This window comes from Charadrius vociferus, unplaced genomic scaffold, assembly GCF_000708025.1.
Source record: "Charadrius vociferus isolate BGI_N301 unplaced genomic scaffold, ASM70802v2 scaffold156, whole genome shotgun sequence".
Classification (NCBI taxonomy): Eukaryota; Metazoa; Chordata; class Aves; order Charadriiformes; family Charadriidae; genus Charadrius; species Charadrius vociferus.
The window spans coordinates 1,634,541-1,661,339 of record NW_009649042.1 but is presented as its reverse complement, the minus strand read 5'-3'; the positions used below and the strand labels follow the sequence as shown (position 1 = coordinate 1,661,339).

The 26,799-nt window shown below is 39.7% G+C and overlaps 1 protein-coding gene across 2 annotated transcripts in view; it reads left to right on the top strand.

Annotated features, from left to right (window-relative positions):
• The window catches only part of MYT1L (myelin transcription factor 1-like), a 314,263-nt gene that overhangs the window by 270,707 nt on the left and 16,757 nt on the right, over nucleotides 1-26,799 (top strand). For both annotated transcript variants that reach the window (XM_009887921.1, XM_009887922.1), the window contains 3 exons: nucleotides 8,404-8,466; nucleotides 13,237-13,320; nucleotides 14,673-14,894. In XM_009887921.1, the coding sequence (XP_009886223.1) occupies nucleotides 8,404-8,466; nucleotides 13,237-13,320; nucleotides 14,673-14,894 (369 nt within the window). The remainder of the gene's footprint in view (nucleotides 1-8,403; nucleotides 8,467-13,236; nucleotides 13,321-14,672; nucleotides 14,895-26,799) is intronic.

The following is a 26,799-nucleotide window of genomic DNA, read 5'->3' as shown; positions in this document are numbered from 1 at the left end:
AAATTCCAGCTGCTAAGGACAGAAAGATTGTACATGCAGAAAGTCGGGGAATTAATTAAATTTTACCTAAGGAGAAGAGTATGCACTCAGCCACCCCCAGTTTAGAACCATTCAATTGCTGGGGATTTCTAGAGACAAAGAGAGAGACAGAGCAATCTCTCAGGAGAGGTAGAAGAGACTGAAGTTACTCCACAAGGCCTCTGAGCCAAAATTATTTTAGTCTCATGCCTGGACTAGCTCCATAGGCCTGGCATCATTCCCTCATGGATAGAAAGACTGTACAGTGAAAGTGGTAACAACAAATCCTTCCATTCTACACTTCTTTTCCAATCTCCAACCTGCACTTCTCCCAGCATCTTCTGAGAGGGCTCAGTAATGCCCCACCAGGAGTGGTCCTTGCCTGGATCCCCTGATCACATGCCCACTCCTCCTGGAACTGCACTGGAACCAATGCCAAAAAGCAGCTGACAAGATAGAAGAAGATTTTTCTCAATTCGCTCATTTGCCATTCCACCACAATTTTTTTTTTTTTTTTTTCTGGCTCTTGATATTTCCTCAAGTCCTCTTCCTTTATATCTGCTGTGGGTTTGGGTTTTAAATTTTCCTATTACCTCCAATGAAGCTTGTTGTGTCAGTAGCATTCTGCTAAGTAAGAAATGTTAGCAGTATTTTACATATGAAAAAGTAATATTTAGCACGTTTGCTAAAACTAAATTTGTGTGATTAAGTACTCCTTCTAGTTAGGCTGAATACAGGGAAATATAATTAACATATGAATCTAAATTTAACTTCTTTTTTTAAAATTTTTGGCTTACAATGCATGTTTATGAACCTTTGATATTTATAAGGGTCTGACTTCATATGCTTTTGTAGGTGTATTTGTGAGGACCAGAACACAGGTTTAGCCTTGAACATGAAACCATACACTCAGGATTCACTGAAGTATGCATTATCTGCATACCTGTCCCACAGAGTTTATGTTGCCTCCTGAACCAATTCAAATGAGTTTCAAATGAGCTCTGAATGAATTTTCAGAAGTGCCCAGTGTGAGCCTGGTTCTGCTGCTTTTGAAGGCAGTGATAAAGCTTACAAGGACTTTAATAAAAGTAAAAGAGTGCAAGATACTTAAAATGACTCATTGTGTCTTGGCAGCCAAGAAATTCTGTGTTAAGGTTTCACAACACACAGCGTTTTCTCCCCTGGCACAAGGATGCAATGTGTACTCAGTCATCTCAACAATACAAGAGGACCACAAGCAATGCAGACTAAGGGAAAGATAAAATCAGCTGGGGGAAAAGAGCAGGAGGACAAGAAGGGTGATGAAAGATGAGATAATGGAAAGAAACAACAAAGAGGAGAAAAGAAGAAAGAATTGTTGACTTCAAGGTTATTAGAGATCATGAAAGGAGGAAAGGATGAGGGAGGAACAGAGAATGAAAATATCAGCCAAAAGGGACAGAGAAAAAAAGAAGTAAAAGGGAGAGAGAGAAATTTGAAAAGTGACAAGAAGAGACAATGAAGAGGGAAAAGCATCTGGAAAAGGAAGCAGTAGAATGTGGAAGAGAAATGCTGCAGAGGAATATGGATGGAAAGCAAACCATGGGGCAAAAGCAGATGGACGTTCTTGCTTCTCTGTAGGAAAAAGGATAAGAGACTGAAAATAGGGAGAAAGAAGCATCAGGAAAGAAAGTGTAAAAAAGTAAAGTAAAGAGTAAAGTAGTATGTAGATGTGCAGCTTCATTGAGGGAAAATAAGAGAAAATAAATCCTAACAAAAGCAATTTTTCATTGCAAATTCACAGATAGGTTGTGTAGGTAGAGGGTTTTTCCTAGGTATCAAAACAAAGAATCAACACTTTAGGAATTCAGAAAAAAAATAGACAATAAAAGGCAATGGGGTAAAAGTCGAAAAGTATCTGTGTTCCTACTGGAATTAGAGCAAACAGCTTTTCTTCTGTGTCTTCATGAGGAAAAGGATCAGCAGTGTTCCCAGTTCACATACTTAATTAGAGCTTGACAATCTACCAAAATACCTGGGACTGAAAATAAGATTTAGAGATTTACACATCCAGATTGCTTTCACAGAGCTGGCTGGTACTGTAAAGGCTGGGAGGCATTGCTCTGACTGCTCGGAAAGGTAAAACCAAAATGAGTTGCTGGTGTCTGTCCAGTTCCTGCTAAATAGGTGTTTTCATAACAATTACCACAAACCTGACTGTTTCTGACACACTCGTGGCCAAAAAATCTCCGCTGAGGACCACACAGCTCTGTTTATGATCTCTTTTTGTGCCCTGGAGTGCTCCCTGCAGGTCAGTGGTGAGTGGCATAGGAAGGAACTGGAGGAAAACTTGTTCTCTTTTTTGTCCTCTTAAATAGTTAAAAAGGGGACTTATTTATCAAGAGCTGCAAACCTGTTGTTTTTTGACAAGCACTCAAATTCATAGAGGCATAGACATACAATAAACTTACCATACCTCACAGAAAACTCAATTTCTTAATTTGGAAAAGCTTCTTCTCATCCCTTCCCTTTCTTTTTCCCTCCACATTTTTTCTCCTTCCTCATGTATTCAATTCAGGGAACTGGGAACACAATATCTTTATGGGTTTACTTTTGTATCCTTTTGTTTCTGGACTACCTGACGAAAAAAAAAGCAAAACAATACAATATTTTGTTTATGAATCTACCTGTAGTTTCAGAAGATGTATGGCTTTATAGCTGCAAACAGAGCAGAACATCTACTTCTAGACCGTTTTTCTCTTCTGTGTAATGTCATTTAGCCTCTCTATGCCCGTTTTTCTCAACCAAATTCTTCCCTTTTTCAAAGCAGTATTGTGAGATTTTATCCATTAATGTTTGTAAAATACTTTCAGATCTTCAGATGAAAGATAGAAATGCAAAGTATTATTGTGTCTGTCTTCCAGACTCCCAACCTATGGATTCCATCATTCTTAGTGATTCAGTCAAATAAAACAGAACCTCAGATACATGGAAACCACCAGACAATAAAAAATTCTACATTCTGCTATGAAAAAATCCCACAGGAAACAATTATATTTCTCTAGCCTTTCTTAACCTTCAACAAAAAATCACACCTCTACTATAGAGATTGACAGCATGGTCAAAATAAAACTGTGGGAAAGATATAAATTTCTATTGAATCCCAGTTCTTTTGCAGCGTGGAACATTCTGAAGAACCATTCTGAATTTTTGCAAAACTTACTGATTTACTCCACCGTTCAATTCGGTATGATTTTTCTTTTGGGTTGCTAGATACATCTGCTTTAATTATTTTATTAGCAATATATCGAGTACCTACTCTGTCTGGTAGACTAGATTACTTATATATGTGTTCATTTACTTACACAAGGGAAGACTGGATCCACAAAAGTAGTAAGTGCTAATTGCTGTAAACTAAACAATAAAAGTAACATCAGTCTTTAGAGTTTACTAATAACAGATCATTAAAGGTATTTTGTAGCAACCTGTTGCAGTTGAATCCCAGTGTAGTTTGGTGGGTCCTAGAAAGGATTACTATCTGATGACTCTTGGCATGGCCAGTGTGAGAGAAATTAGTGATTTAATTCAGTTCCTTAGTACAAAAATAAAATGTTGAAGCAGTTTGCCATAATCAGAATTAGCAATGATCTTCACCTTTATTAGTGACTGTTATTATTCCTTTATTTCTGGAGTGTCTACTGAGTGCTGTTATTAATCCCCCAAGAGCAATAGCTAAGAAAAAGTCCACAGATAACATACAAACCTGCAAATTCATGTGAAAACTACAGCCTAACTTAATAATATGCTCTTTCCTTAGTGAAAACCAGGCTGTAGTGGTAAGGGCAGTGAGGCTGAAAGTATGCAGAGGGAGAGGACTTGGTGCAGGGCAGAGAAAGGGCCAAGGGTGATCGAAGGGGCAAGAGACAGAAGAGAAGTTATATTTGCTACAGTTTCTGAAACTCTCTCTGATGATTAAGTTAAACATTATCAGCCTGCTTAGCAAAAAATGCAACCATGTGTTATAATGACCTGACCTGTTTGCGTGGTATGCCGAATTTGGGCTTGTGTAATTCTAGAGCCAAGGTTTCCATTCGGATTTGTACACATAAACTGGTCAAACCTTAAAGACAAGATTTGACTGAGATGGAAACAGAATTCACTGTGTTGCTGAATCTCAACTGAGGGTTTCTGAGAGAGAGAGAGGGAGGGAGGGAGCCTGAGCCCAAGCCAGAGCCCAGGCACTGAGCTGCGGTCAGGCTGTGTGCACTGAAAAAAATTGCATGAGCTCTGCCTCCTCCCTAGGGAAGTGCAATCCTTCTGGTTCCAAACAGCTGTTGTCATTTTGTGGTAAAATCTCTAAAAGTAAAAAAAAAAAAAAAAAAGAAAAAAGGCAAAGTGTTTTCATTATATTGCAGATTACTATATCTTTGCTTCATCATTATGTTTTAGAGATAATTTATGTTTTAAAATAAATTTTTTAAGTAAATCAACCAAAGCTATACACAATAACGAGGACAAAACTACTTCAGTTCTGTCATGGCACCTTTGTGTAACATCCTACTTGGTCTCACGGTAGCTGAGCTATATATTATCTAAATATGTAACACATGTAAGCTTATGTAGCTCCTGTAGACCTTGATAAAAGCCCAGGAACATAGGTTTCAGTGCGTATCTTATTCATTGTGTGCTATGCTGATGTGTGCTCGTTTTTCTTCTGAGCTGAGATTGCAGCTAGACTTTTAACCATTGGCATTTGAAAAAAACCTCCCAGAGCCCATTTGGGCATTGTAGCCATTTCTTCCCCAGTCCCAGGAAGTTCCTTCAAGCTGCCAAAAGTCTTTTTTAATTGCTGCACACCTTCAGTCCTTTCCCCAAGGAAGACTGGATAGTAGGACTTAAGTATATTTATCTCCGTTTGGCTCTTGCCTGTTTTTCATTCCTGATATTGAATCTAAGCCCAATACTGAATCCAGCTGCCACAGCTGTTGCTTTCTGCTGCCTGCCCTGCTTTCTGCTTATGCTTATGTTCCCAAAAAAGCTTCTCTGGGGTGTTCTGTGAAATGAATGGGACATCAAGGCGGTGCTAACTGCATTCCCCTTCACTGACAAGCTCTTTTATTTTGCTGGATGCCCTGAATTTGTGTGAAGTGCTCGTGTTGTATGTTCTGAACCTTAGTCTGTACAGGGTGAGTTCCTTTTGTCACCTCACTTTACAGTACTGAAGTATTTCCTTTGCTGTAGTAAGCTATTGTATAGAGTCTACGAATAAGCTTCTGATCCTGCCAAATTACATTTACTTTAAATAAGTGAGGAAACTGTATATCTCATTTTCCGCTTACTCTGATATTCATTTTCAAAGGGTTTCACATCACTTGCCTCTTATAAGCACCTGTACATACATTTTTCTAGCATTGTCGTATGCACATACGATTAGTTAAGTCAAATACATATAGGTAGTAGTTGGTAGTAAAGTAGTAGTGTATATGCAAGTCCTATGTATGATCAGACATTCTGAAAATACAGACTCACAATTCCAAAGGTACAAGGACTTGTAATTGTCTCCTTACCTAATCTGCTTAGGATAGCAAATAAATATTGTAATAACGTTATAGTTGAAACAGACTGCTGTATAACTGCATCCTATATTTCACAGTGGTTATAAGTACTTCCCATAGAATGGAAGCAGCAGTAAATAGAAATGTTCCAGGGTTTTAAAATGTTCTTAATCAACTGCACTAAATTCTCATTTCATCTGTTACATTTAGGTCAATATAAGCTTATGAGACTTGAAAACAAATACTATAGTGCCAAAATCAAAATCTGAAAGGTCTTTCTAAAATCCTTGCCTACATAAAAAATCGTTTCTGATTTAATCAAAAGGATGATTTTAAACTGATGTGAACTGTACAGAGCCCTTTGTGAAGATTCTCAGTTCAATTTACAGCAGGATGATTTCTTCTTTAGCTTCATTTGCTTAAGATTTTTTTTTTTTTTAAAATGACACAGAAATAAGCTAGTTTTTAAATCTTGTAAGACTGTCCAAATGGTTGAGGTGTAATGGTCTAATTTTAGGACTTATTGATTGCATATACTGGTGCATCTTATAAATCCTGTTTGTTAAGACATTGTTAATCATGCCTGCCTGTAGCAAAAGTCTTGGAAACAATGAGAAAAACCATTGTGGATTTTTGATAATAGCTTATTCTGAAAAGGATGAAAAAGTCTGTAGAGGAAAATGCTGGTTTCAAATAGCATGGGTTCATGAAGAAGGAATCATTGTAGTACCTCAGACAGATTGCAGAGGAACAGTCTCATGGCGCCTTGGTCTCCTTTATTCATTTAAATGCCACGGACATTTAGAGCCAAAGTTTAGTCAGTTCCTTTATTTAATTCTTATTCCCATATCTTTTGATTCCGCATCTTTAGAGGCTTCAGTCAGGCTGTAGTGATGCAGCTGGTCTTGATGGAAGTAGGAATTAAGCATTGTAGATCCCTGAAGATACCTAGCATTAAAAAAAACACCTGAAGCAAGAGACTGTCTCTCTGCAGATCTCAAAATATTTTCCAAAAACTAAAAGTAAATAGTGAGAACATCTAAATATTTAGATATGAAGTATTTAAAATATAAGACCCTTTATATAAGATGCCCTAACCATCTATTTTTTAACTTAAAGTCATAGCCAAAGTTTGTGGTAGCCATGTTCAGTGACAGCTACCTTACATGAATGGTAAGGGCCATGCAGACTAAGCTATGACTGCTTCACCAAGGGCCACATTTTTACCTAATTTGTGTCAGAAGAAACTATGCAAAAATTAGGCTTTTTACCTTTCTACAAGCAGAAATGTTAATGTGTGATGTCAACCTGTATACTGGTCTTTAAGATATTAAGAATCACAGTAATAGTTATACTTTCTAGTCAAGATCATGGTCTTATACTTGGTCCTGTGCAAAGTCGTAAAGCAAGAGAAAAGGGAGAATTGTCTTTAAGGATGTTGTTTAGACTTCTTGTCCAAAGCACACAGGCTATTATTTTTTATATAGTGCTATATAAAAGTGCTAAAGTGCTACCATTTTTTAATGTTTTCTAATGAATAACTCAACTGGTCCAGATGAAGACCATATGAGAACACCATTTAACAAATTCCAGTTTAATTTATCTCTTTCAAGGTTTCAATAATCCTATTTGAAGTTTGGCTCTGCTGAGCTCCTCAGAAGTAGGTAATGCTTACTGGCTTTAAAGGGCTAAAATTCAGCTTAATGGAACATGACAGCCCCATTGCACTGAATTCTGGGTTGCTTAATTTCTGATCTTAAGGAAGTTTCAAGTGTCTGCAGAAACCTTTGTGAAACAGAAGTTTACCAGTATGGACCAACTTTGAGGAAAGCACACATGTAACTAAAGGGTGAAAGCCAAAGTCTGCGTGAACTCTGCATTCAAATAGTGAAAGAATTCAATGCTGCAGAAATATAATGTTTCAGAATGCAACATCTGAATTTGTGCACATGTGTTTTTGAATTTGAGTGCTCTCTTCAAATGAAGCTTTAAAGCATGGCTAAAATTCAACACAGGCTCAAGAAAAGCGACTTTTTGGAATTCACATAGCACTCGTCTGTTCAGTAAAATGAATATCATTAATTCTTCCTTTGATTTTTCTGTGATTTAGTGTAGCAGTTCAAATACCAGCTAATGATTTTATTTAGCATTATAATTTAGCTTATTCTGTGGTGATCACAATCATCTTTGCAATGTAGAAAACCCCATCCATTTTCTTTGATGACTCTAATGTCGTTCAACTGTTAGAAATTCCACTGATGGCTATATCAGCGACTTCTCTATCTGGTGCTGTAGCTTGGTGTTTGGGAGTGTTTGGGTGGGTTACCATTTCTCTGCGAGAGGCCAGCATTGCTTCCCCGTCTACACGTTTCCTTTTCCTAAGGCATCTCCTTCACTTCATGGAGAGGTGGAGGGGTATCTCCATGGTGCGACCTCATGACACTGTGCGGTGGGATTAGAGCAATCGCTCTGATGGAAAACAAAATGGCTTGCTGTAGTGTTAGCCGTTACCTAAGAACACACCATGGGGATATTGCATTTACTGTCAACCCAGCTCATTCCTGGTGGTGTGGGGATGTCAGGCTGCTGCTGGAAATCTCCACTAATCTGCCGATGCTAGAGATATCCAGAAGGCGTTTGAGTGGGCAGGTGAAGAGTAGCAAACAAAAGCATTTTATGAATGAAAAAAGTGCGTTCCAGTGTGGAATTAAGCTCAGGTTTAGCAATGGCTAGAGATCCCGAGGGCTGGCACCTGTGGAAACAAGGACTGAGCCAATGAATATTTTTTAATGGGCAGTTATATCTCTCCTGTCAGTAACACTGCTCCATGTCTTTTTCATTATTATTCTAGGTGTCCCACCCCTGGGTGTGATGGCTCTGGGCATATTACTGGAAATTACGCTTCACATCGAAGGTATGTAAAGAGAAGGTTTTGTTCTTCAAATCAAACAACTGAAGGGCTAGAAGGGACCTCAACAGACCTTTCTTCCCTCTTGCAATACCGGAGAAGGATTGAGTGCTGTACATAGACTCATTCTGTTTATCACCAATGAATAACATATTGCAGTTTTAGCATGGCTCACTACCCAAAAGTGGGAATATTTTTGCTAATATCTAGCAAAATCTTTGTAGAAAATGAATCCAGGTTTTCTACCTTCTCTGTTAGCCCAGGGGAGAAATTCAACATTCATAAGTTTCTGCTGCTTTACATTCAGAATGAATTAACTCTTCTGCTTACAATCTTACCTTTTCTGGAGTCAAATCACATTCCTGCATTTTTTCCCCCACAAATTATATTTCCTGATTGTTCCTGTCAATTTCTTCCAAACTCCCTCTGTATTTCTTGAAATGCAGAATTGGATGCAGTTCTTTACCTCTTCTCCCTTACCAGCCTTACCAGCTTTAATCAGAGGGAAAAAGTACCTCTTTCATCTAATACGCACCAGTCTTGTTAGTACATTGAACAATAAAGCTTGGATTGTTTTTAAAGCGCAACACATTGTACATAACTATGTCAAGCCAGAAGAACGGAAAGAGAAATTTATGGATGTAAGCTGTTACCTTAACTGCCTAAACTATAACTGTGATCCTTACCAAGATCCAAAGAGAGCTTCACATTTACTAATTAGGGTATTGTTCGTAACCCCAAAATGAATTACGGTGGTACCACTGTAGAGGTAATGTTACAAGTACTGTGTAATTAGCAATTCCCTTGTGGCTATTTGAGAACTATAAATCAGTAGAGAAGAGCTGCACCGTATTTTGTAAATAGGCATCCACTGTTTAATCAAAGAATAATAGCATAGCCCACCTCTCTTGTTTTAGTAAAGGCTCTTTACTCCCATGCATAGTTGTAGTGTTGAGTCTGGACATTTGCATGCTTCACCAAGTGCCTGTTGTTTTACAGTTGGCTATAACTAGTCAATACACAAATTCCCAGTTTAAATATCTTCCCAGTGAAAGCAAGAAACAGTTTAAAGTCAAAACATAAATAACATAGAGATTGGGAACGTGCCATGCCTTTACATGCTGTAAAAATGAAAGATCACAATAACAATTTCTGTAATGCACAGTTAAACATCAAAAGTACAAATAACATTATAAAGGAGAAGATGTAAACATTTTAAAACCACTTACATGATGTAGGAGATTAAATCACTTTCAAAGGGATTTAAGGTCAAATTTAGAACTGCATTTTACTGTATGTGGATTTATCTGTTCACACCTCTGCCAGCAATATGTAGCTATGCCCTGACTGTGTTATTTCAGGAAGCTGTTTATGTATTTGGTCATCTATTTACCCAGAAACAGGCAGGAGAGTGAAGATGCAGAAGGCAAACTGTCACAAACAAGAAACCTAAAAGCTGGCAAGGTTAGCCTGGAAGAATCACTGTATGTCCGTTTATTTTTTAAACCCTGGGCATTGTCTCCTAGCCACTGTAGGACCAGACGATGAGCTGGATGGTGTCACCTACTTTCATCTGTAAATTCTTGTATTTTCGCAGATGAGTGCTGGACCAAGTTTTCGTTTGATTCTGCAGCATACTCAGTACACATAAAGATATCAAAAGTAATTCTGCAAAACTAAGTGATCTGGAATTTGACACAGTCAACGTTTTGAAATGCCACCATGTCTATATTGACCACATAACTCCTTTGTTTCTCTTCCCAAAGGCCTCTGGCAGCCCTGGGTACTTGGCTGCCTGCAGGCACAGGGGCACTGACACTGAAGGAGTGATGTCCTCTTTGCTTAAAACCACCAATGCCCCCAGCACACCCGTCACATTTACACGAAGCTGGACCCACACTGTTCAGGTCATGGTATCTGTCAAGGCCATTTCTGAGGTGGTGAGGCTGGCAAAATGCATGCTCTTTAAAAGGGCAGCAAACCAGTAGCTGAAATCTGGAGCTGTTTAGTATGAAAGACCCCACAGCACGTTCACAGTTAAGCTTTCTAATTCCCACACTGAAAATTAGCATTTACCTCTGCTTGAATTAGCATTTTTGTTTGTACTTGATACCTTCACTTCCAGCCCTTGCGGTTTCAGAAGGAAAGGAATGACAAACTTCTCTCCTAAATGGCTGCTGAGATGCCTAGGTATCATCTGTATTTAAAATGGCTGCTCAACAGCAAGCACACACGAAGGCAGATTTAACTCTGCCTTAACTCTCTGCAGTTCCACACACTCATTCAATGTATGCAAGAAGTTATATCAGCATATACTGAATTTCCCTTGTTGTCTTTTATCTTCACATATAAGGAATTAAACTGATATAAAAATGAAGTAATATGTTTACTTTGTAATAGCTTTTGGTTATTATAGGATTAAAAAAAATTAAAGCAAAGGCTCATCCTTGACATATGTTTTCTTGGTGAATCTGCTGTCAGAGGAAAAATGAATTAATCATAACCTCAGAAGCTGTCTATTGGAAATGTCTGTTTAGAGGACCTGAAAGATCTTAGAATTTTCTCATAAATCATAGTGCCAGAATAGAAAGATCTATTGCAAAAAGATGATGCACCAACATACCAATAAGTAGGTGATAATTAAATTGATTTAATATGTAGAAAACGTTAAATCATTAGTCAAGGCAGAAATTCTTCATTCAGATTTTGTTATGAAAATGTCATCATCTACAAGCATACCCATCTGTACACCTACTAAAAAAAGTATTGCTTTCTGAGGCATTTCTATTAACTATTTAGATTTCAGATGCACAACCTGATTGTGCTCACATAGTGGGTATGACGAGTCTCACAGATAAGCTGGGGATACCTGTAACTCCTGTCCTCTCCCCTTCACTTTCTGCAGTCCAGGTTGTTTTGGGGGGCAGTGACCCAGCCTGTTCCTGAAATGTCCCTTTGCCTCAGAGCCTGCTTCCTCTTATTCTAAATCCCTCAGACTCTGTTCCTCCTGCCTCTGTCTTCTTACAGATTATGATATTATTATTTTCAAAGAAAACTATTTTTAAGTGGCACAGGCTTTCCGGGGCTTAGTTTGTACACAGGGAACTATGGTACTTTGGTGTACACTATGCAAATTGGAATAAAGAGCAGCTTGCTTTAAAAAGAAAAATGGTCAGCTGCTTTTAAACTAGAGACTGAAGTGGGATGAGAGCACAGTCCCAAGCGTCAGAGCGCAGATGCATACACTGTTAGGTTGTTAGCATGTCCCCTGGCATGGTGCTGACCACTGAAACTCTCCCGGGCAATTCTCAGATATGATTTAGGGCTCAGCGTGGGTCCAGATCATTCTCTATAAGCGACATGGGTGTAGCTGTCCTGCTTTACAGAGAGATCAGCTGTACAGAGGTGAGCTTGCTGGTCTTGGGTTGATACAGCAGTTTCTAGGTCCCTTCTGTTTACCACTACAGCTGTAGCCATGCCATCTCACTATTACCTGTGCTAACATTCCTCCCTTTCTTTAATTGATTTATTTATGACTTTGTAGCACATAAACTCTATATTTTTGTATTTTTCATTTACCGACACAGAAGGTTTGTCTGTGATTGCATCACCCTTTTCTCTGCTTGTTCCTCCCAGTCCTCGCTGGTCTTGACAAGACAAAAAAGCTGAAAATTTTGCTACTACTGTTTCTGTTTCTTCTTCCCGAAGACAGGATCTACTGTGCAAAACTGAAGTACCTTTTGTCATGCTAAAAACAAAAATTTAATCTTCTATTTTGTTTCTTTCTCTATGGAAATTTTTCTTTGGTGACACTACTTTGTCTTTCATCTCAATACTTTTGAAGGTGGTGTTCTACTGATTGATTTATTTTTTAATGTTGATAGGTTAAGATGGAAATAACATTTAAATAGAAGACAAAGCATGTTTTTTGATAGACATATTTGTGTCCTCAAATAGCAACTGCTTAAAACAATCTCTAAATATCTATTCAAGTCATTGTCTAGTCTACTAAATGGTTTCTATAATGAATTCTTCATATGCAAAGGGAAAGATGAACTTATAAAATCTTGGAATACATATCTTTTTCCATCTTGTGTAGTTAAAAACGACATTCTCAGTGTTTAGTTAAATGTAACATTGCTTAACCTAAAGTATAACTTAGTCTCTCCCACATCTTTTTGTCTGGGTGAGTTCTGAGCACTTAAACTCTTTCTCAGGAAGGCATTGTACAGCTCTAAGCTCTGCCATGGTTTTATTCAACAGTTCTGTAGGTTTCTTACATGATGATTGAAGCAGTTTGATAGTGTTTCTGATGTCCTCCCTAGAGAAATCCTTAGTCCTAACAAGAGATCCAAAGACTGATGGTTTTTGAGCCTATTCTTCCGTCCCTCTCAGACATACAGAGGACGTAATGTCTCTCAGCCCCGAAACACCGGCTTCTTTTCCTTTTAAAGCTGTCGCTGCTGCTGCTGCTGAGTCAGCTGGAGGGATTATTAGGCAGAGAGTTTAAGAGCTGCTTTCCCTGGCTCCTCACGGACTGCCTGTGCGTGTGGTCTGCACAGTGTCTGTGGTCCTGTCCTGCATCACCAACTGAGATACGCGGATTCCCCCTCGCGGTTGCATCCTGCAGCTCTCTGTATTTAAACCGCTTGAGCTTTGATTTTGGAAACCGGGCAGGATTACCTTTCCTGCCAGTTTTTCAGATAGAAAGCGTGTCCCTTGTAAACTCTACCCAAGTATGAGAAATTGCATTTTAAAATGTTTTCTTTCACTCAGTCTTTCAGGCTGTCCGCGAGCAAAGAAAAGTGGAATCAGGATAGCACAAAGCAAGGAAGACAAAGAAGACCAAGAGCCTATTAGGTGAGAACAAATATTGTCAAAGGGCCTTCATGTGTTTTATAAGGTCATATATATCTTGAGCTTTTTATTAAGGCATAAATTTTATTGTATGATAGTAAACCAAGAGCAGATGGACACTGGGATTTCTGTGAGTGAACTGCAAATCAAGGATCTGTGCTGATTTATATGCCAAAGAATACAGTATTTGGCCAAGGATACAATCTTCTATAATTTACAAACAGTTTTAAATATGTTTTTCACATGAAATTAAAAAATTACCTAGATCTGTATCTCCTAAAAAAAAACCTTAAATGTGTTTGCGCACTATAGACAAACCATACATGCTAAATAAAGTAGTTATGGGAATAGAGAATTGAGTGTTTATATGAGATTGCTGCAACAAATCTGACTGTTTATATAGTTTGCAGGAGGAACAAATGCCTACCTATAGGTCTTGGTTTCTTCTTGCAAAGTTCTTCAATATAAGTGACCACTGAACTCAGTGGATTTAGTGATTGCTTAAACCATTCAGGACTGGATCCTCAGTGGAGAGTTGCAGCAATATTTTAGTGTAGGACAAACAGTGAAGTAACCGGCCTTGTTTTGACAGTTGTTACGTAGCAGCATACTGAAAAAAATTATTTTCTTTATAAACATTTCACTTTGAAGATTCTAACCTGTTCTTTCTAACCCTGGTTATTTGTTTTTTAAAAGTATACAGGGCAAATGTATGGTGGAATTCCCAAGTAAGGAAAACCATCAGATGAATACAGAACTGCCTTCATTGGTCTCTCTAGGCTGTAGCACGTAGTTTGTTATAATCTCTCCTATTCAGAGAGTGGTTAAAGGTGCTCAGCATTTCTGATGAGGCGCTATGATTGCTTCATACCTAACTGTTTATACCTAACATTTTCATGACTCCAGTCAAGGCTTCTTTAGATTCCATACACATAAATAAAATGTACCGAGGATTATACTAAGTAAGATTTTATGCTTACAGAGTTTTTATGGGCAATTTCCCTGCTGAGTGGAGCTCAGTAGCAAACATTTCAATTCCAATGTGATATTTACTGTAATGAACACCTGCAATTCAAATATATATCTCAGTCCTTTTGTTGCAATTGCACGATATCAACAGCTGTGATTTCATCTACTGGCTATCCTCCATACAGTTTATCAAAGAACATTTTTTTTCATATTAGTATCGTTCTTCATGTAATTTTACCCACTACAGGGTATCTTGACTATTTTTAAGACCAAAGTGCATGATTGTTCTTTTCTTTTCATGTCGGGTTTATTTTGACTTTGTTGTAGAGGCTACCAGGTATATGATGGCAAGACAATAAAGTTTATCTCATCTATCTGCTATCCAGATGTCCAGTTCCTGGTTGTGATGGTCAGGGTCATATAACTGGAAAATATGCATCCCATCGCAGTGCGTCAGGGTGTCCTCTAGCTGCCAAAAGGCAAAAGGATGGGTACCTAAATGGCTCACAGTTCTCGTGGAAGTCAGTGAAGACGGAAGGAATGTCATGTCCAACCCCAGGATGTGATGGTTCAGGACATGTCAGTGGTAGTTTTCTTACTCATCGTAGGTGAGTAACTATGGCTTATATTTTTCACATATGCTTTTTTATTTAAATTAGATCAGCAAGTTTCGAAATACAGCTTTTTCTCATGGCATGTCTCTGTTCCTTTTGAATTTCATTACTCCTTTGAAAAATAATCTTCCTATATATGTTTGTAGATAACTGGAAATCAAGACACACAATTTTTTTGATGCAAATCCTTGCAGGTAGACACCTGAATTTGAACCTATAATACGTACAAAATTTTAGGGAAAAACTGTGCATGACAATAACTGTAAATCTGCTAGTGCTTTATTGATTGACTCCGGACAAAGTACCTCAGGATAGATTTTGTAATACACATCTGAATCCCCCTGATTTTAAGAGATGTCAAACACATTGTTGATTCCCAAACATCGAAGCATGGAACTAAAGAATTTAAGGAACCAGTTCCATAGAAACAAAGTACTTTTACTCATTTAGTAATGCAAATGTTCACTCAAAACAATAAACGGTGAATGCAGGAGATTAATTAAAACTAATGGAATACAAATATTCGACAAAAGAAATACAAAGCCAAATTTTTCATAAACTTAGCAAAAATATGAGAACTTCGGTGATGACATTTTTGCATAGCTTTTAAGAAATTAAGGAGGAGAAAGTGGCCAGTCTATTAGGGATAAATCATGCTGCCACTTTAGATATTAGCTTATGAGGGAGCAGGTGTGTTCTTCAAGCTTTGAGTGGGAATCTCAGCCTGAATGTGACTATAATGCCAGAGCAAATGTCTTATTATATAATCACTAAGATAAAACTCTGTTACTTCAAATATGTCAAGCTGGTGTGCCTAATTTGTCACCCTTCTCCAGACAGACCTCAGTTGAACTTCTGTACCTTTTAGTTAACTAAACCAACCTGGTCTTGTTTTGTAGTCAGTTCTAGATATAGAGGTGAAAAGTGTACGTCTTCTTCCTTCTCTTGCCTGTAACCATTTCCTTTGATCCCTTCTTTGACAATCCTTTATAGCTTAACTCAAAAGCCTTACGCTGACTGCAACCTCTCCAGACTTTGTGCACATGCTTCCTATTTATTGTTTAGGTTCAGAGCTGTTTTTTTTTACTCAGGGTATGGTACCTACCATGAAGGGATTCTGGTCCATGACCTGAGGTGCTACCTCAGTGGTCAAATGTATTACGCAGCCTGCAGCTCCCTTGGGCTTTAGGGAGCAGCAGATGCAAAAGCCCTGACCATTTGTGCAGATGTCCACATGTGGATTCAAGTTTTTGACCTTAAAAAATATCAGTATTAGTGCTCATATTTCAGTTTAACTTTCTTCATAATGGCGTAACATTTATTTAACTGTTATTTACATTTAAATAACTATTTAACTATTTATTTAAGATCTGTCATTAAAATTTTGAAATTATTTTACCTTAGTTGAAAGGTACAATGTAATTACTGAGAGATTGCTTTCAAGGCGTATTTACATAGTATTTACATTTTCATGGACAAAATTCTTGCAACGAGAATAACTAAATTCTAAAAGAAACATAGTGGTACTAAATTTAACTGTTCTTCAAAATTAGGGGGGAAATGTTACCTAGATTATTTTTTTAGATTTTCTTTATGAAATGAATGGAATTTTTATGGAATGACTTAATGAAAAAAAAATAGAATAAAATTTAAATTCTTTTTTTTTGCAATGGAGAAACCTAAATATGGCATTTAGCCAGATCACAGCCATGGGCTTTCTTGAGTACTATTATCTTAAGTAGAATCTGAGACATGTAAAAGGCTTACCTTATAAGACCAGTTTTGGGGCAAAAAGGTACACTGTTAAAGGAGAGCACCAGAAGATGAAAGGTCGCTTAGAAAGACTGACTGAAGTAGATTGATCTTATGTAATTGTCTTGATGTAACAAAGCCCTGATAGTCTATGTTGTTGTGAGCAAGTTTAACAATTTCTTGAAGCTTCTGTAAGCTACGGCAATATTAATAACAAGCCTTATTATTTAGAAAATATCATTCACAGAATCACAGAATCTTCAGAGTTGGAAGGGACCTCTAGAGATCATCTAGTCCAACTCCCCTGCTAAAGCAGGATTGCCCAGAGCACATTACTCAGGACTGCATCCAGGCGGGTTTTGAAAATCTCCAGAGAAGGGGACTCCACACCCTCCCTGGGCAGCCTGTTCCAGTGCTCTGTCACCCGAACTGTAAAGAAGTTTTTCCGTGTATTTGAATGGAACTTCCTATGTTCCAACTTGCACCCATTGCCCCTTGTCCTGTCACTGATTCATTTGTATAGACTTGCTAAGATGCTATTAAAAGGGCTTAGTTCATTTGCTCATGCAAAGAAAAGCGCTTGGAACTGGTTTAGATGTCTTAGGACAATTTATGTGGCCTCTAGCTGTTGCTCAGAAAGGTAGGTCCAGTGTCATATTTATCAGCCTTAATGATATATCTTGTCAAATGGCATTCCATGCCTGTATATGGACAACTGAATTGAATTCTGCACATCACATTGAATTTCAGACAGTTTATCTGCCTTAAGGATCTGTGTGTAAGTGAACAAGATGCATTTGCTCCTCTTCTAGTGAATGGAGTCAATGGATCCTGGAGAGTTGTTCACTCCACTCATTGTAGTAGAGACCTGCCTTTCATCAGAGTTGTACCGTAGATGTCACTGAGTGCATCAACAGGGAGAGGGATTCCCCTGCCTACAAATAGGCACTTTCTGCCATTTGAAGTGTTCATAGGGCATGCAAGATGGCCATACTGGGTTGGCAAAAATGACTGAAGGTTTGTGAGACACTCCCATTCTTTGATTATGACAGCTGAGAGCTAAGTGTGCTTCTCAGGGGATCTGGAAGGGTGCTAGCCTTCTTAAATGAATGGGCACCAGAGCTCCAGAGCTCCATGGCAGCTATGACACATAGTTCCCATGCAGACATTTCAACCTAGGTGTCCTAATCTGGACTTCAATCCCACCTAAATTACAGGCTATGCATTTCCTTACCTAAGGATGAAATATCCCCTTACTTTTAGCATATCCACTTTAATAGGCTGTGGTCTCATCTTCTACCTCTAACAACATTTTGCTATATAGCTATGGCTGTAAATCTCAAACGCTGCCTTCTGAAGAGAAGCAATGCTATGACAGTTACACACTGAGGCCAGGCTTATGTTCAGTCTTCTGCAGGTATAGCTGTGTTCAGTATGTGTGGGGAGAAAGCAGGGCTATGACCATTAAGTGAGTCAATAAAAGCTCCTAGGGAAGTAGTAGTTAGTTAAAAGTCTTCATTTTTGCCAGTACAGCTCACTTCTCTCCTAACAGGTGATTTTTCTTACCCAGTACAAATATTTTTCTGTCAGCAGACTTCTCTAAACATACCCATTAATTGCATGTGTAGTTGTCTTGAATGTGTTATTGGAAATTTTTATATTCTGCCATTTGTAGACAGCTGTTAATATGCTATTATCCAAGCAGCTGTAATAATCTGGAGACTGGAACAGCAGACTGGTTTGTCAAAATTATGCCAACTGTTGAATCAATTAAAATACATATATATTTTGAGGCTTTTCAGGCAAAGATTTCTTAGAGCTGCTGTTGCACCTTGTACATGTAGTGTCATTCCACTGATATCAGTGCACCCTGGAGATGATCCACAAGGGCTGGTAAATCAGTACTTAGTTGAAAACGTGCTCCAACTGGTATCATGTATTCTGGAGTTTAAATATATGCATATTTGTACATACATGCTTCTGAAGCAGAAATAGTCAGTGGAAAAAGTCACAAATTTCAGGACATCTACCCTATGAACAAAGGCACCAACAAAGTTTCTGTTCTTTTAACATTTACCATCCCTGTCTGCAGAAATTCCTATGAATAGTTTTATTTTGTGAAGGAGTTTGCATAGGAAAGAATGGTAACAGAGGGTTATCAGGAGGGACTCAAAGAATAGAATTGAGTGCTATGCTTCAGAAAGGAGCCTGTGCTAGCAGGAGCGGCCAGTGTGAAATTAGGTGACCTATCAGCAATATAAAAATGAATTGGAAGGCATGTAAGCATGGAGTCAGTCGATAGGTAAATGAAATAGGTTATAATGAAATGTAAATTGGTTATTATACTGTAGCTTTCCAGTTTGGTTCTTGAACAGGCCCTTACATCCTCATATTTCATTTAGAAAGATTTTTCTGGACGGCATCATTTCTAATACTGTGATCAGTGGAGACTTTCTCAGAATATACTTGGATTTCGCAACTCCACTCCTTAGCAGAGAAGGGGAAACATGCTTGTGCTGACTTCAGTGGCAATTACATGCACCTTTTCAGATCTAAAACAATGTTCTTGCTCCCATCTCTTGCCCACTTTTATTTAAATCAGTGTTCACCCGTTACAAACACAGTAAGGTAGCTTTTAAATTCCCTTTTCTGTGTGATGGCTTAACCCCAGTAGGCAGCTCAACCTCACACAGTTTCTCGCTCACTCACTCCCAGCATGATGTGGGAGAGAATCTGAAGGGTAAAAGTGAGAAAACTTATGGGTTGAGACAAAGACAGTTTAATAAATAAATCAAAAGCCACACACATAAGCAAAGCAAAACAAGGAATTAATTCACTACTTCCCATTGGCTGGCAGTGTTCAGCCATCTCCAGGAAAGCAGGGCACCATCACATCTAACAGAGACTTGGGAAGACAAACGCTGTATCTCTGACTGTTCCCTCTTCTACCTTCTTCCCCCAGCTTTTATTGCTGAGCATGACATCATATGGTAAGAGATATTTCTTGGGTCAGTTGGGTTCAGCTGTCCTGGCTGTTTCCCCTCCCAGCTTCTTGTGCAACCCCAGCCTACTCACTGGTGGGGTTGGGTGAGAAACAGAAGAGGCCTTGGCGCTGTGTAAGCACTGCTCAGCAATAATGAAAACACCCCTGTGTTATCAACACTGTTTTCAGCACAAATGCAAAACATATCCCCATACCAGCTACTATGAAGAAAATTAACTCCATCCCAGCCAAGACCAGTACAAAAATGTATGCTAGTAGAGCTATAATATAAAAGCGATTATCAAATTATAAGTATTTTCCCCATTTACAAGCTAATGCTAAATAGATATGAAAATGTCGAGAAGGGGAATTCTTTGTTAGTGTAACTGAATCCTCACTGAGGACAGTGGGACTCCAAGATCCATAAACAAGTTACAGAATAGGATTTGTATTTTAGCAGCAAGGGCATGCCACTGCGTTTGCAAATATATAGACATGCTGGGAGGAAGAAATGGACATAGAATAAAATCATAGAATCACAGAATTGTTTGGGTGGGAAGGGACCTTTAAAGGTCATCTAGTCCAACCCCTCTGCAATGAGCAGGGACATCTTCCAACTAGATGAGGTTGCTCAGAGCCCTGTCCAACCTGACCTTGAATAGTTCCAGGGATGGGGCATCTACCATCTCTCTGGGCAATCTGTTTGAGTGTTTAACCACCCTCATGGTAAAAAATTCCTTCCTTATTACCTAGTCTAAATCTTCCATCTTTTAGTTTAAAACCATTACCTCTTGTCCTATTGCAACAGGCCCTGCTAAAAAGTGTGTCCCCATCTTTCCTGTTGTTCCCCTTTAAGTATGGGAAGGCCACAATAAAGTCTGGCCCAGACCCTTCTCTGCTCCAGGCTAAACAACCACAACTCTATCAGCCTGTCCTCATAGGAGAGGCATTCCAGCCCTCTCATCATTTTTTGTGGCCTCCTCTGGACCCGCTCCAACAGGTCCATGTCTTTCTTGCGCTGAGGGCTGCAGACGCAGTACTCCGGGTGGGGTCTCACAAGAGCGGAGTAGAGTGGGAGAATCACCTCCCTCAACCTGATGGCCACGCTTTCTTTGATGCAGCCCAGGACACGGCTGGCCTTCTGGGCTGTGAGTGTACATTGTTGGCTCATGTCCAGCTTTTCATCCACCAGTATCCCCAAGTCATCCTTGGCAGGGCTGCTCGCAATCCCTTCATCCCCATCATCCCACATCGTCTGATGCCTTTTTCCTTCTGAAGAAATGTATGTAGAAATTTCAAGGCGGTGATGGGAAATGTTTACATATGACAGTTATGGGCAATCCACTTTATGCATAAGAAGGCTTAGTTAATGCTAAGGCTGTCAGAGAGACTGCAGGAAAATAACAGCAGTGCACTCGGTTCAGCCATCGCCTCACATGCATGTCCTGAGGTGAAGGAGCACTGCCAGTGTTGTTTCCTCCAAAAATCCTAGATTTGTCACAGCTCTGAGCTCTACAGCTGCATTGCTAAGCCTGGGAAAAGGCAGATTAGGAAAAGATGGAAAGATAAAAAGATAGAAACTCAAGACAGGAGCTGCCCTCTGCGGCTGCTTGCTGGAAGCAGGAAGATGCCAGCACTCGCACAGATCCTCAGAGAACCTCTGAGCTCCCAAAGCACTCAAAGCATTCAGGAGATGACAAATGTGAGGGAAGAAGGATGGAAATGCAGATTTTCATGTGCAGATCCTTTTTCTCATTAAATATGCTTTGCTAGAAATAGATATTGTCTAAAAAAACCTGTGTCGTGCACCATAACTCCTGAAGAGAAGGTTTTCAAGTGCCACCCGTGGTCGAACCTCCTGGTGCTCAGGGCTACAGCCTGAGCCTGTGTCCATAGAACAGCATCTCACCCCAGGGTTTATCTGGGGTGGGTGTTCACACACAGAGTGCCAAAGGGGCACTAGCTCTATAATCCAAATGCTTTGCACCTGCAAACATGTGCTGGTGGCTGCAAATTTGCTCCTAAATTATTGTAGAGCTTTCAGTCTTTGTTTGCCTGAAGTCACATCCTCTCTTAGTGTCAGCATTTCTCAGCTTCAGCACTTAAAGGCATAAAAATACTTATCATTAGTTCAGTGAATGAGTCTTTTAGAAATGAGCTAAAGGGCATGCGAAGGCCTCAGATTATTCTGATTTTTTTTGTTTTGTACATAGGCTTGCAACCCCTGTTATTTGAGCAAAATCAGTCCTGCAGAGTCTTGGACATGAAATAGACTTTGTGTTAACGCAGTGTTGTATGAGGCCTACAGATAAGACAGCAAGACTTACATTACGCTAAGTTGTCTGAGATACTAAATGCCAGCTACTCCTTTCAGTTCTTGGAGAAATGAAAGTCCCCAGAATTTAGATGGAGGTAATTGATGTTTAGCAGGTGTTGGCTTTTTGGCAGGATACGAAGCTTACTTGAAATGAAACCTGAATTTTAAAAGAAGTTTTCTGATATTTGCAAATAAATGCAGAGAGGAAAACTTAGAAGCTTTGTTAAACAACTGAAAACAACTGAAAAAACAATGTGAATTTATACAAAACATGAGATTCCATATATATATATATGTATATGATGCAATGTTCACTGTGGACTAATGCAAATTAAAGAGACCAGAAGGTGCATACTGATACAGTGGTTCAATGCTGTGAACCACAGTGCAAAAAAGAGATACGTCATGATAAAATACCTTGAGTAAAAACAACAAAAAAATCATAGAATCAGAATACGAGGCTGGAAGGGACCTCAAGGATCCTCTGGTCCAACCTTTCTTGGTAAAAGCACAGTCTAGGCAAGATGGCCCAGCACCCTGTCCAGCCAAATCTTAAAAGCATCCAGTGATGGGGAATCCACCACTTCCCTGAGGGGATTATTCCAATGGATGATTGTTCTCATTGTGAAAAAATTTCCCTCTTATCTCCAATCAGAATCTCCCCAGGGGTGACTTGTACCCATTACCCCTTATCTTTTCCATGTGACTCCTTGTAAAAAGTGAGTCTCCATCTTCTTTGTAGCCACCCTTTAAATACTGGACCACGGTGGTAAGGTCTCCCCTAAGCCTTCTTATCTCAAGGCCGAACAAACCCAATTCTCTCAGCCTTTCCTCATATGGCAGCTTTCCCAGTCCTTTGAGCATCTTGGTGGCCTTTCTCTGGACCCTCTCCAGCCTGTCTTTTTTGTAGACTGGGAACCAAAACTGAACACAGTACTCCAAGTGTGGCCTGACAAGCACTGAGTAGAGTGGGATAATGACTTCTGTGTCTCTGCTGGTGATGCCCTTGGAGGTACAACCCAGCATCCTGTTGGCTTTCTTTGCTGCAGCAGCACACTCTTCACTCATACTGATCTGCTTGTCCGTCAGGACCCCCAGGTCCCTTTCCACAGAGCAGCTCCCCAGCCAGGTAGATCCCAGCTTGTGCTGCACTCCTGGATTATTTATTCCCAGGTGCAAGACATTACACTTGTCCGTGTTGAACTTCATAAGGTTCTTGTTAGCCCACTCTTCCAGCCTATCCAGGTCTTCCTGCAGGGTGGCTCTCATTTCCAAAGCATCCACTTCCACACTCAGTTTGGTATCATTGGCAAACTTCACCAGGATACACTTGATCCCATTGTCCAGATTGCTATGAAGATATTACAAAGTGTTGGGCCCAGTATCGATCCCAGGGGGACTCCACTTGTGACAGGCTGCCTGTTTGAAAAAGAGCTATTGACCATCACCCTCTGGGTACAGCCTGTCAACCAGTTCCCCACGCACCACACAGACCACTTGTCTAGACCATACGTTCTCAGTTTCTCTAGGAGGAGGCTGTGGGGAACTGTATCAAAAGCCTTGGAGGAATACAGGTAGATAATGTCCACCACTCGCCCTCCCATCAGCAAAGCAGTTTACTTTGTCGTAGAAGGCGATCAGGTTTGTCAAACAGGATTTGCCCTCAGTGAATCTGTGCTGGCTTTTCCTAATCACATGCTTCATTTGGCTTGTGATAGCCCCCAGGAGGATTCGTTCCATAACTTTCCCAGGGACTGAAGGAAGACTGATGGGCCTATAGTTTCTTGGATCCTCCTTTAAGCACTTTTTGTAGATGAGGGTGACATTAGCCTTCTTCCAGTCTTCTGGGATGTCCCACAACTTCTGAAAGGTTATGGAGAGCAGCCTCGCCATGATGTCAGCCAGTTCTCTTAACACCCTTGGGTGGATTGTGCAAGGGCCCATCGATTTGCAGGGTCAAGCTCCTGTAATAGTGTATATACCAACTCTTCCTTCACTGGCAGTGAGTCTATTTGCATCAAGCTGGGGCCCAGCACTTCTGGTAAAGACAGAGGTGAAGAAAGTATTGAGAACCTCTGCCTTTTCAGCTTTGTTGGTGACTAGTTCACCTCTCCTGTTCAACAGCAAGCCAATATTTTCCTTCTGTTTCTGCTTGTTGTTTATATACCTGAAGAACCCTTTCTTGTAGTTTTTGACATCTCTGGCAATTTCAATTTGAGCTGAGCTTTTCCTTTTCTAACTGCATCTCTGCATTCCCTGGCAATGCTGTTGCAGTTCTCAAGGGGTGTTTGCTTTTTCATCTCTGGTATGCTTGTCTTCTGGTTTTGAGCAGACTCAGAAGCTCACAATTAAGCTAATTGTGAGCATCCTTTAAAACACAAAGCATCCAAACTGCCAGATGAAATCTCAGGGTGCTCTAAACTTCCAAAATACCATGTTTGTGAGGAATTTGTGTCCAGCAATTGTATCTGTAGGAAACCGAAGGTTAAAAAACACTTTTGAAAGGTGTTCCTGTGCTATGTTGAAGATAATGTTGAAACTGGTAGAAACTTTGCCAAGAGGAAATTTTTCCTGTTCTTCCATTTATCTAGTTACAAAACGTAAATACTGTCAAACACCAGATTTGTAAGAAGCTTTTAATATGCAACTCATTAAATTATTTGATGGCATCTATTTCTAGCCAGGTCTCTTGTCAAGTCAACTCTTGTCCTTTGTTTTACTTGTTGCTACAGTAACTTTACAGAGTGCCACATTTGGGTCAAAATTATTCACTCTTAATTCTCATTGTTTCACTTTTTCCCTGGTAGGTTTTTTAAAGTTGTTTAGGATGTTTGGTTGGTTGGTTGGTTTTAATCTGCCTGTCCCCTCCCTGCCATTGATTTGTTTTGCTGTTTCCCACCTCTTATTTTTTCCTACAAGTTCTATGTTGCAATTCAGAAGGAGAAAGTAATAAAATATTAAGAATATAGAAGAACAAACCAAACTCACTGCATTTAACAGTGATTACAACTGACAATGATAAGTGTCATCATGGTGACATTATTGAAAGATGACAGATTTGCAAATGTGCTGCCTTTCCAAGAAGTCACAGAGGGAAACATGGCAATTAAATGTAATAATAACATACCTAAAGAAGAAGAATATTAAACTAAAACCCGTGAGGTGGATCCTGCAGTACAAAGGATTTTTTTACTTAAGAATTTTGTGTTGACCCATAAGCCCGAGGGAAAAGGGTTTTTCTAAATTGCCTTTCAACACCTTCCTCTTCCCATCCTCCTCCTCTCCTACTGCATCTGTGCTGGCCCTCTTCCCTTCTCTGTCCCCATGGCTCCTGTTTAGTCTTTTTTCTTACTTCTGCACTTCTCAGTCCTTAGCATTTGAGGTAGCTGGCCCTCAAGTAGGTTCTTCTGAGCGCTGGCAGAACAGGACAGGCAGTCTCACCGGTGTTGCTTCCAGCAAGCAGCCTTCTGCTCCGGGCCCTGCAGCCCTGAATGGGGCTGATGGCAGAGAAGGCGCTCCCAGTTGTGGTACACACAAAGTACATGGAGGGTCTGGCAGCCAAGTACTAACTCGCATCTACTGAGCATGTCCAAGTGACAGTCTGTCAGAGGCTTATAACTCTGCCCAATCTACATTTGTTTTCATGAGGACAGTAGAACAGAACTCAAGTCAGAGCAATACCCTGTGAAATGTCAAGTCTTGCTCCAATTCACAGACAATTAGATATATTCACTAAATTATTAGGGCTCCCACTCTCTCCACCCCACCCCCAGTATGGACAAAATAAGGTATATGGACAAAGGAACAGTATACAAATATATTCTGAAAAATTGAATTCTTTTTCCTATGGCATCTGGAAAAAACCTGTGCCTGGCCAGGCACCTACCGTGGAAGATTTCAATCAGGTCAGTTAAAATTTGGCAAAAGTCAGAAGTGACTAAGTGCAGAGCCTGGTTGTTGAAAGAGTTGGGCCCTTTGGCTGTGGGTAGTTCTGCTAGCTCTTTTCATTACGAGTTGGAAGAAGAATGGAATAGCATTTTAATCAGGTATGCAGTCTATTAAACTGGAAGGCTCCTAACAGAGAGCTAATCTAAAAGGACTTAAGAGGTTTACTTACCTTGGGAAAGTCAAGGAGAAAATAATATGAAATTCATATTAGGAAAAGCCGACTGCACAATATAAACAAGAAAAACCATTTTGCTGAGCAGACCTGACAAATGACAGCAGACAGTAATTTGTAGAGGTGCTTGCAATGTGACATCTCCTTGATTTCAGGCACTTAGCAGAAGCTCTCTGGTTATAAGCCTGTTTGTCCTCATTCCAGGCATAGCCCATAAAAAAAAGCAGAGATGACTGGATGGCTTTTTAGATTTCAGGTGGGCGAATTTTCCTCCTGAAGTACCTTTTTCTCTCTGCTGTCTATACAAGTGCCTGAAGAAACTGCTTTGTTTTAAGTGCCTAAGTGAGCTGGGCTTGGCCACTAAATAGATCCCTTGACATTTTGAGCTGTCTAAGAGCACTAAGCCGAGGTACATAGCTAGAGATACACCTTACCTCTTTATACACAGGGAAATCTCAGCCTGTTTTCTCCTTCACAATACATGCCCTATTCGAATGACCAGTAAATCCACTGGTGTTTAGGTCATCTGTCCTGTTGTGTGCAGTCACAGGACAGGAGAGAGGCTGATAAACTTGGCAACAGCCAGCCCACAGCTCCCAGGACACTCAGTGGTGGCCCATTAAGTGTACACTCCTTCCCCATAACTTAGTGCTAGGGCCACCTGTAAATTGTGTAAAGTGCTGCAGTGCTTCCTCACTCACCAAAGAATAAATGAGAGATTTTTGAA